This window comes from Danio rerio, chromosome 16 (assembly GCF_052040795.2).
Source record: "Danio rerio strain M-AB ecotype USA chromosome 16, GRCz13ab, whole genome shotgun sequence".
Lineage (NCBI taxonomy): Eukaryota > Metazoa > Chordata > Actinopteri > Cypriniformes > Danionidae > Danio > Danio rerio.
In genome coordinates this window covers 21,607,873-21,620,000 of record NC_141036.1, presented here as the reverse complement: position 1 = coordinate 21,620,000, position 12,128 = coordinate 21,607,873, and the positions used below count along the sequence as shown (strand labels likewise).

General features: G+C 32.5%; 1 protein-coding gene across 3 annotated transcripts in view; it reads right to left on the bottom strand.

The window, feature by feature from the left end:
• rapgef5b (Rap guanine nucleotide exchange factor (GEF) 5b) overlaps positions 1-12,128 on the bottom strand; it is a 127,465-nt gene that overhangs the window by 73,369 nt on the left and 41,968 nt on the right. For all 3 annotated transcript variants that reach the window (NM_001442606.1, NM_001442607.1, NM_001098779.2), the window contains 1 exon segment: positions 9,283-9,353. In NM_001442606.1, the coding sequence (NP_001429535.1) occupies positions 9,283-9,353 (71 nt within the window).

Genomic DNA, 12,128 nt, shown 5'->3' with positions numbered 1-12,128 from the left:
AAAGCTACCTAAAAAGAAACATAGACACTTAAATTAAATTTGCATGTGTAAATAAAAATTTGCTTTTAAAAACGTAGGATGATGTGGACATAAAAATAGAACAGGTTCTTAGAAATATGCTCTGTGCATTCTTGATGATTTCATATTATATAAATAAAAAATTTACATAAAATAAAAAAAGCTTAGAAATATCCTAAAAAAATCATTTAATGTTATCATAAAAAATTGGAAAAACAAATAAAATATGAAATTGTACGCATGACATTTCACACTCTGTACTAATAAAAGGGTCAAATAATCAGACATTTAAAAAAACTGATCCAATTTCCTGCATGTTGTTTGAATCTTGTTTCTTGTTTTTTCTTTTGTATTTTTGCACCACATGACATGTTTAATAAACAAAATCTGTTCCACATTTTACTAATTTATCTAATTTTACTCTTTTTGAATTTTTAGCATTTTAGCATTGATATAAAGGCCATTTCTCATATGACATAAAACACTGTGGCACATTATACATCTTAAAAGAATATTCACCAAAGCTAACTAAAGCTATCATTATAAGCTTAAAGCAAGTAATCGAGGATGTATACCCTTTAGATTTCCTGCTCCATTTAAACACAATAGCAAAGAAGAGAAACCTGTGACCTCATTTTCTGAAGTAAGGGAAGGAGAGAGGAATTTGTCCTGAACACACTCAAGTATTTCCATATCAGCTCAGCAGGCTATATAAGGTATCAAACCCCATGCTAGACAAATCCAACACAAGCAGAGTCCCTGACATTCTTCAGTCCTTCAGTGTGCAGATGAATATAGAAAACAATAGACGGCTAGATGGAACGATTCTAATACCATAAACCTGATAGGAAGGAATTACCAGAAAAGAGTCTGGTGATAAGATATTGAGATAGCATTTACATGTATATCAAAACTAATGTCTAATGTGCTCTCAAAAATGATAATGGAGCAGTTTCTTATATTAGAGAAACAATGATGAAGGAATCACTTCAAATCCGTCATACATCTAACAAAAACAAAAACTAGCCCTTCATGTACTATAGCCAGTGGTCGGACAAAGTACTACTGCAAAAGATGTATTTGGTGACACCATGAAATAAACTAAAGAGCAAAATATGAAACGATAGACCTTTTTTTGTCACTACATGACAAAAGTTTTGTTGTTGATCCCAGTGGTGAGAGCAACAAAAAATAACTTGACTTCTAATTGATCATTTGGAAATATGGCAGAAGGAAAAATTTTCTGATGAATCATCTGTTGAACTGCACCCCAATCATTACAAATACTGCAGAAGACCTATTGGAATCCGCATGGACCCAACACCTTACAAAAATCAGTCAAGTTTGGTGAAGGAAATGTCGTTGTTTTGGTTACATTCAATATGGGGGTGTGCGAGAAATCTGCAGAGTGGATGGCAACATCAACAGCCTGAGGTATCAAGACATTTGTGCTGCAAGGTTACGTTGCTGCAGTATTGGCCAGCCCAGTCACGGGACATGAACATTATTGAGCATGTCTGGGGTAAAATGAAGGAGGAGACATTGGTCTTTTGGCTGTGCAATATGATTATATATACAGTGGACTAAAAAAAAAAAAAAGTTTTGGTTTTGGCCACCACTAAAAATGGCTGCTCTCTCAAATAGTGCACTATTTGAGGGTATAGGACATAAGTCTCAAACTCGATTTCTGATTCTTTGATTTGAGTTGAATATAAATCTCTTTGAAGATATTTTGTCTAAAACAGGTACGACTGTACAGACATCTATGATACGTGATCATAGAGATAACCAGATGACCATTAATTCTTGGCTAGAAATTGCAACATCAGTGGGAAAGAAGGAAAGTTTTTGTTAAAAGGTTTGGAGAAACCTGAGGTATGAGTTTGTTAAAGCCAAAAGAGGTCGTGGAGACCCATGCACACAATTAATATTTATAAAACTTTCATTAAGGAACAAATTATTTCTTTGATAACTGGAAAGGGATATTTAAAACTATCGGTTTTACAATGTACTGAGGGCCTGTTTTTCTAGGCTTTATTGGTGATAATGGTCAGGAATGTTCAAACATTATTGCCTTTTAAGTATAGAACCGAAACTATTCAGACAGTAATGTGTGAATTGTGGAGAGGGCTAAACCTAAAGACAACATCTGTATTTCTTAGTAAGTGAACTTTTTTATTCTCGCCATAATAAAAATATATATTTGTAGAGCAATCCATGTTTTATTGTCATTAATATTTAATACATTTTAATAGGTAGAACTGTCAGATATTTGAATAAAAGCAAGTGATGCATCAAAGTTTGATTAAAAAAAAATTTAAATGGTTATAAAAATCCTCATAACATTAAATTAATTTAATAATAATTTTAATAATAATATTAATAATTAGTTTTAAATATTGAATGATATTAATGATATGACATAGTTCCAGAAAACTTCCTACATCTCTGTTTGTCCATTTGATTTTACAGTCAGTTTCTTTTGATTACGTCCTTTCATTTTAAAGAATATCACAACGCCGAATGCGGCAAATATAAAAGCCTAGTCCCAGGTGCATGAGCAGTCAGTGGAGGTGTGTGATGCGGCGCCAGGCGAGAGTGTAAATCCAGCTAAGGCTAGTAATCAGACATAACAGAAATGTGGATGATGTGTTGAGAGGATTGACAGGGGACATAACTAGGCAACATAATAGCCAGTTAATGAGCAAGTAGTATGTCCTAAGGTTTGCATACTCTTCAGTTACACAATTAAAAGTATGTACTTTTTCTTTACATACTTTTTCTAGTACATACTTTTAGGACGTAGTATAAGTGTGAGAATTGGGACACAGCATAGCCCTCCAGTAATCCCTGCTTGAAATGAAGTACATAATGGCATCTTGCCATCATGATCTCCTAACCATCCCCAAATCCTAACTGGATTCATTCTGTATACTCTCCACCAATAAACTGGTGCATGGTGTGTGGTCAGGTGCAGAATGGCTGCCATTGTGTCATCCAGGGGTGCATTACCCAAACAGCGATGTAACTCATGGCTGAACTATCATAGTACGATGCATCGTTTGGGAAAAGAACAACGTAGTGATAAGTGCTTCCCAAAAACTCGCAGATCCATCGTTTGAACCACATTAGTTATAATTTAAAACCTCCATAATGACGCTCTAAAAGGGGTGGAATAACAACTTGTGGAAGAACCCCATAATTTCTTTGTGCAAATTATATTGTTTTACACGCACACACATTTTTAAAAAAATCCAATATTAGGTTTGGTAAAAACATCCACTTTCCATATTAATTGAAATATATGCAAATGGCACATATAGGGCCTATGTTTCCTTTACAAATATTATTGAGAACATTTCATAGTCTACTCTAAATTAACATAAAATGACTTACAAAAGCAAACACAAATTCTAATATCATATATAAATCATATAAATAAATTAGGAGGCTATTTATTAGGAAATGAAATTTAATATTTATTATGAAATGAATAAAAAAGCATAATAAGCATAATAAAAAAGCATAATAATTATAATATTAATGATGAGGATTGTCATTAATAGTAGTAAGTAGGATTGTTTATTTAAATTTTTTGAAAAGTCTACTTTTACAATTTGACAAGCAATCCACTGCAGAAATGTTCTAACCAAGAGGCCCATGTCATAGAGCACAGATACTTAATAAATAACCTACTATAAATTAAAAGGATTAATGTATGCTGTGTTATTTTGTTTTCACAAGCTTTGGAAACATAACATAAATTCTGCCCTTAAATAATATATCACCTATAGCTTTCATCATGAGCCATGGCTGTTCAAAATGACATCAATGTTTTCAAAGTGCACCATGAAGTTAGCACAATAGTAAACATGAAGATCACTAAAACTGAACTTTAAAAATGCTTTGAAAGAAAATTACACCTAAGAGAGATGACTTTAATGCTTTTTTTAATCATTCTTAGTTTGCTATGTTGGTGAATGTTCATTGGAATGATGGATTTGGGAAACACCAAATCGCAATGTAACAACACAACTTGGTTGGCTAACGATGGTTTTTCGGAAACGCAGGCCAGGTGGATGCAGCACACTTGTGGTGGTTTGAGTAGATTTCATCTAAAAACTGTAAAGTGCTTTGAGTGTCCAGAAAAGCACAACATGAATTTAATTATCAATATAATAATAATAATAATAATGATAATAATAATAAGTGTCCCTGCCAATTAAAAGGTTGTTAAAGGGTCCTAAAATTAGTTTACATGCATCTAATGTTAAAAACACTTTAATTTTCTCATAAAATTACATTTATATTTTTGCCATCTAATTTCTGAAAGGGTGAATAGTTGCCCATTCTGAACCTTTCTGAGAACCTACTTTGCTCTGATTGGTCGAATAAACCAATCTGTCACTCCTTACAGAAACGAAACACACATTATCATATAGTTTCACAAGGCTTCTTTCATTCACCAATCCTAAACGTCATAGACAGTAACTAGTGCACAGATTTTAGAATATCAGTTCAAGTCTGTGTTCTATGATAACGCATTGAAAGGACATAATGAATCCAACCTCCAACAATCAAAACCTAAGTAGAATGTTTCCAATGTTTTTTTGTTTGTTTTTTGGTACATCACGAGTCCCTAAATCTGCGTAATAGCTTTATCTATGCACAAGCATGCATACAAGAATTTGTATGGACAAGCGATTATTTCATAGATGTGTGTAAGCGAAGCGTTCAAATCATTTCACAGATGCAAGTCTTTGCATGTATGTGTGAGGTAATTTCATACATTTATGCAAGAGTTTGTAGGTATATGAGAGGGATTCACAGATGTGTGTAAGCTAGTGCAATATGTAAACGTCTGATCATTTAGTAGTAAAGCTGCATATTCAGTTGGATGCAAGAATTGAAATGTTTGTTGAGCTAGATTAAATGTTTTAACTTTGCAATGAATGCTTCTCAACGACACAAACCAGCTACAGTGTTTGAGGGTCAATGTAGACACTGCAGCTAATGAAAAAGATGGGTTGGTTTTATGCAAATGCATTACAGATTGGAATTTCTTTATTGTCCCCAAGGGGCAATTAGGTTTCACAGCAATAGCCGACACATCACAACACACACTCAACCATAAAATGACACAAGATAGATAAAAAAAAATAATAGGAGTAAACAAAAGAAAGTACCTGTCAAAATACAATCAAACACAAAGGAATTCAAAGTGTACATACTGTATATGGAATGATATTTGATTTACAGCTTAAGAAATCCAACTGCTATCTGAACAAATAATGGCAAGTATCTATTCAACCTAGCCCATCTGATGACAGCAGGCAAAAGTGGATGGATATCATCAGTTTTGACCTCTGCATGCCCCAACGCTGTTAAGGTTAGTGTCAATGGCCTTTTGAGATATGTGAACAATTCTTGCTCATCTGTTTTTGCTCATCACACTAAGGTTATAGTAAGTTAAGTTATATCGACATACACTGATCGGCTACAGAAATTAATTTCAGACATCTGTAGTTTCAGTGGTTCAGAATTGATTTTATTTTTTTATACTTTGATTAATTAAAACTTACTTGCATACCTTTTAGATTCACAAAAAGCCACACTTCACTTTACAGTACATGTAAAGCACACGGGGCTTTTTAATGTTCTTTGTTTTGCTATCTATATAAAGCAATAAGAGATTTACAATTTACATTTTTTTGTAATTGCCAAAAAAGTTTTAACTTTCACTGTTGATAAATCAATTATAATAGCTCTTTTTTTTTCAAAGCAGTTAATTGTAACACTAATGAATTTCATTGTTGACTTATACATGCATTTTGTTTATTTTTGTAAAAATAAAAGTATTTGGTTTCCACTGTTTCAAGTGAGCCAGTTAAAGATGCCTCTCCTAAAAAAATGAACTTTTCCTCACTATCTACTCACATTCAAGGTTCTACATATTTCTGAATTTATTTCTTCTTTTGGATTTGCGCATAAAAAAAAACGGTTGATGAAAATGGCGTGATGAGCATACATTTTTAAAATGTGCATAAAAACATAAGCGAATAACTGAGTAGGATAAACGCTTTATTCGATAAGAAAATATGTGCATAAACTGCAATGGAAACACTTTTACCAAACCAATTCCATCCAGTATGTGCATTAAAAAAAGTTTGTGATTTTGTTATAAGAGATCATGTGATGATAAAAATGTGTGTAAATGGATATACCAGCAGGCTGACCGCATTCTAAAACGCCTTATCCATCTCAGTATTAGTGTTATTATATTATTAATGACCTTCATTAATGAAAGATTCATGCAGCTTCTCCTACCTCAGCAAATTCTGTTTTTACTGTTGATATTTGGCACCAGATAATCAGGAAGAGACGATGTAGTTCCCTTTGACTTGTTGGATGGAAATGCTGCTTTATTTGCACATCTTTTATGCGATAATCCAGTTTTGCCCATAAAGTTAATTCGCATTTTTGAATGGAAACATAGCTATTGACATACATAGGAGGAACAAAATACCATGAAAGTCAATGGCATTTTTTTTTTATTCCAGTATTTCTTCATTTGTTTTAAAGGTGCAGTATGTGATTGACTTCAGAATCATGTTTTGTTGTTCTGGTTAAAAGTCTCTTCACATTCTGATAGTACTGATTAAAATAAATGATCTAAATGTATTTATATGTATTTTTATATTCTAGGTAAGGCATAAGAAAAAATGTTAATTAAAAATTTAGTTGACAAATAACTCAATTATGACAGGGATCTCAAACTGTCAGCAAACATATTTAAATTTGTATTTCTGTGTAGCCTGTTCAAGCAGACAGATACGTGATATGTGCGTGCACGTGAAGCATGAATCTGACATCAGGTAAACTCAGCATCAACCTGAACTCCTTTCTGAAAGATCAACTTATCAATAAAAAGAGATTGTTTTTGAAAGAGCTTCTGCCAAAACTGTAGAATTAAAACTATTCTAAATCCTGACTCATTATCAAAGTTACTTTTGCACACTGGAAAACTGTTATGCAGTTCAAAACCACTATCTGAGGGATGACACTATGGCTGAAGTACTACTTTTAGACAGGTATGTTTTAAAACTATTTTAGTCAGGCAAAGCTTATGTAGATTGTGTTCTTTTATATGAATGTGTTTATATGCATTAAAGTTGGGCGATGTCGACCAATTTGGCATCGTACGATGTCTAATGTGAAACATCGCGATGGCAGATGGCATTGTTGTCATAGGCGGAGATTACATAATTATTTATGATTAATTGATTCAAAACGAATTTATTATTTGTAGCCTACCATTTCAACTACCTAACCCACATGGTCTTTGTTTTACCCATAAACAAATCATAAATAAATAAAGAGAAGTTGCACACAAAATACCACCTCTCAATCACTTTTTTCGCGGGAGGTTGGTCAGTACAAAAGGTACACAACCAAGAGTATCTGAGATTTTCATTAAAATCACTAAGTATAAGTGTGAAAGTGAAAGACTGAAGCAGTGTACTGACGCTGTGACACATTACCTGACAGATTCAAAAGACCGAAAAGTCGTTAGATAGAGACAAGATTAATTAAATATCACAACTAACAAATATAGTGAGACCATATTTTCAAGTTAGGGCTGGGCGATTAATCGAAAAGTAAAGTAAATCGACACTCAGAACCTATAATCAATAATTTTTTTTTTATCCGGTAAATTTTTTCAGTTTCTAAATTTTCAATTCTTTTTCTACCGCATGTGGAGTCTGGTTTAAGCTTCTGCATCAAACGCAAGGGTATGGTCTGGTGCAGCCTTTGCATGCACCTCTCAACAAATGTAACACATCACACTTTTGCACTATGAAGATGATTGGAAGCTGCACCAGGGATGCCTTGATATGGCATATTTTCAGTTACAACAAAATTATTATTTACATTAAAATGTTTGCTATTTTATTTAGAAAAGATACTGCTTATTTACTACTTTTAATATGAAAAACATTGAAAATACAAAATTTAGTTTCCAAAAGTGTAAGTTATTTATTTGTGTCTGTTGTTTTAAGGCAAAGTGTGTTTTAATTTCAGCTGTTCAATGATGACATTCAATACACAGGGCCCATTTACCCATTTTCATATTTTCTATTACAACAAAATTATTATTTACATTAAAATATTTGCTGTTTTGATTAAAAAAAGACACTGCTTATTTTCTACAATTTTCAAATCTACTAACATTAGCCAGAACATAAGCAATCTGTCAGATCACCTACTGCACCTTTAATTAAAAGAAAGAAACTCAAACTGGTTTGGAATAAGTGGAATATTAAAAAAAATAATAATAATAATTTTGCTTTAATAACTACACTATAAAACACAAAAAGTTAAGGTAAGTTAAACCATTTGAGGAAACCAATTGCAACAAACCATTTAAGTTCAAAAACTAATCTTAATGAGTACTGTGAACTTAATCTATTTGAGTAAACAACACAATTTGAGCACAGTAAAACCCAATATATGGAGAACTCAAACCAACTGAGCACTGTAAGAACAAATGAGTCAAGGCAACTCAAATCGTTTGAGGAAACCGATTGCTACAAACCATTTGAGTAAAAAAAAACTAATCTATATGAGTACTATTAACTTACTCGTTAAAGTAATGCGTTATTTAACTAGCTCATTACCTTCAACACTGAGTTCAAAGTCTTTTAAATTGAGTAGAATTAACTTTCAGTAAATTATGAGTTAACTACACTCATTTCATTTGATAAAGTTAACTGTTGGGTTTTACAGTGTAACTATCTTTTTAAGGCTAACCTGTTAGTGAATTATGGTTTATAGCACACGGATAAGACAGTGTATGTTTGGAATGTAGAATCTATACAGTGCTGACTTTGAAACCTCATTTGTCCTTGTGAAGCTCTGCTATTCTGTTGTCTTGATCGCAGTACTGTCAGATGTGCTGCGGTGAGCCATCAGCTATTAAACCACACTGGAAAAAGCCCAGAGTCTCAGAGGCAGGCGGACGGCTCTGTCCTGACACACAGTATAGAATATCCATCTATCTGCAATCGCAGGCTCTTTCTCTTTCTGCCAGTTCAAGGGCTTTCTACTGATGACTGAGCTGTGGGGTAACGGTGCTCAATCAGGGAATGTACTGTATTGACAGCCCTGAGCAACCTAGATGGCTGTGAAGCTCAACAAAACATACATGCACAACTACATATACACACTGTGAAATCGTTGCCCCGGAATGTGTTTTCTCATTACCTTGAGCACAGCAGGAGTAGAAGAGGATCCCGGGGTGTCAGTATTGTGCTGTGGATTGCTGTCCTCCATCACTGGAAAACAAGAAATTCACATCTGAGAACCAGTCGAGTGTGTAGACTCTCTGGCTTTTTATGTGTGTGTTTTTGAGCATTACTGATTCGTGTTCCAGTACATGTGGAACATTATTGACCTAACAGAATTAAAAGGGTTCTGAGTTGTGATCCCTTTTTTTTGTTTTGTTTTAAACAAATGTCATATCAGACTTTGATCAAATACATTCTATATATATATATATATATATATATTTTTTTTTTTTTTTTTTTTATAATGTATTTATTTTTGCTTTTATATCCCTTTAAAAGCTCCATATTGTTTTGTAAATTAGCATACTTTTCATTTATTAATTTTCTTTTCGGCATAGTCACTTTATTATTCTGGGGTCGCCACAGCTAAATGAATCGCCAACTTATCCATGTTTATGCAATGGATAAATTAGCATACTAATTGTATACAATTTTTGTTTATTTTACTTATTATATTTTAACTTAATATATTTTATTTTTTAGATTATATGTGTAATTTGTATTTTAAAATTGTACTGTTTGTATTAATATTATTTGTTATGCACCTAAGGTCTAAGAGTAACGCAGTTTCAATTCTCTCTATGTCCTGTACATGTGGTTAAATTGACAGTAAAGCTGACTTTGACTTAACTTTGATACTATATAAAAAAATAATTTCAGATATTCAAAACCAAAAAATTGGTGGCTTATAAATATATATAAAATGGAGAAAAAAAAACAACAGAAATAAATATTAATAGTTTTCAATGGCGATTTAGTGTATGTTCAATCAGTTGTATGCATTATTTGTGTTATGTTGGTTAGATTTAATGCTTCAAATTTTGGAATTTCTTATCCATTTCCTAAAGGAGAACATTAATAATATGTTTTTTTGTGTGTGTGTTCAGATGGGAAACTTACAAAAACAGAACATTTATATTCAGAACATGTTCATATTAAAGACACTATTTTTTTTAAATATAGCAAAATGATTTTGACCAAATGCAAAAGAAAAAGCACTGCAACAATTGTATAGTTTGTTTATATACAATGAACAGTTTTTTTTTTTTAATTACTTCAAGTAGCTTCTTTAATACATACTCTACAAGCAATGCATTGAATGAAGCAAAAATAATTCTGAAAAATCCATCTCATCTCTTATGATCCCTTCTGGTAAGATACAGAACCTTCCACCAGAAGCAGAATAGACTAAAAAACTCTTTTATCCCAGTGTCAATCAGACTGTTGAACACTGATCGATAGTGTGCATATGTTTTGTTTTTTTTTTGAGTATATTTTGCATGTTTGTTTGTTTTTTATATTTTTATTGTGTAAGAACTTGCCGAAGTGCTCTGTGAGTGCACAGAAAAGTTCCCCTTGAGTGACAATAAAGTATACAAACAAACAAACATTTTTCAACTGTAATATATTGTCTGTACTACATCATTTTTTTTTTTGAGAAACTATTAGTTGTCTACTTTTTCAAGCATAGCACAGCATACTTTTTACTCCACTATTATATAATTGTCTTTAAAACATTTTTTTTGTAGTTGTTGTTTTACTGGACAAATTGTGAATTGCTCTGATGTGATAGCATTGTTGGTATCTTTTTTTGTGAACAAGCTGATTCTATTCAATTAACATGTTAAATTAATTTGCTAATCACAACTAATGATTTCTTAGTGAACTGGACTGATTCAATGCCATCTCCTCCTGAGTTAACAACTCATTGATTCAAATAATCTAGTTAGAATGGTCCTGTTTACACCTGGTCACTTCATGTGCTTTCACTTATCAGATAGCTATCCGATCATGAAAAGGACAGGTGTAAATGGCCTCTAAAATTAATTTTAAAATCCGATCACTCAGGCCACTTTAGGAGGTGGTTTCCAGGCGAAACTGGACAGGTATAAATGCACCTGGCTTTTCATGGACATTTCTTGAGAGTGCACGTGTTGTGGGCTATATGATCGTCAGATATACAAACGTCAAACAAAAGAAGAATTTTTTTTGTTTTATTAAAATTTGTTCGTTTTGTTTTATTTTTGACTGTGACATGATGAAAGTAAATTGGAAAATTAATATCAGATGGCAGCACTAACAACAGTCGCAGTACACACATGTAATCTCTTTAAAAGAGTGGATTAATCAAATTATAATGTTTTGTTAGTTTACAAAACCATGTTGTTTTGTTTTTGGGAGAAAAAGTAATACACAAAGTAATTTAAAACCTTTAAAGTTTTGAATGATGTCTTGGACATATCTTTATTACAAAAATAGATGTTTATTGTAACCTTTAATGAAAGCAATCATGGATTGCGCTTGTAATGATGTTTTACAGTTTACGTATAAAATAATTTAAATGCCAAATATTTAGTTTATATTTATTTTAAAAATGTGATGTATCTGACGTTTTAGTCAGTCAGTGTTTTTGAAAAACAGATAGCTATACTATCCGAAAAAATAAAATGCATGAAGTGACCAGGAGTAAACAGGTCCAAGGAGTTTCCAGTTAAGAATTCATTGATTTAAATAATCCAATCAGATTGAAGTTGCGTTCACACTAAAGTTTAAGCATGCAAAATTCTGTCGTACGACGCAGTGAAAAGGGGCGGGATTAAACAAAATGATTAAGAAATCGAGCTATTGTATTGATCTTTTATTGGTCTCACACAATCACGTGATGCAATTTGGCAGGTCAGAGTTCAACAAACTTGAACTTTCCAAAGCATAGACATGCGAAACTTGTCGCACAAGCTTGCGTTAACAACCCACTAAGTCAAA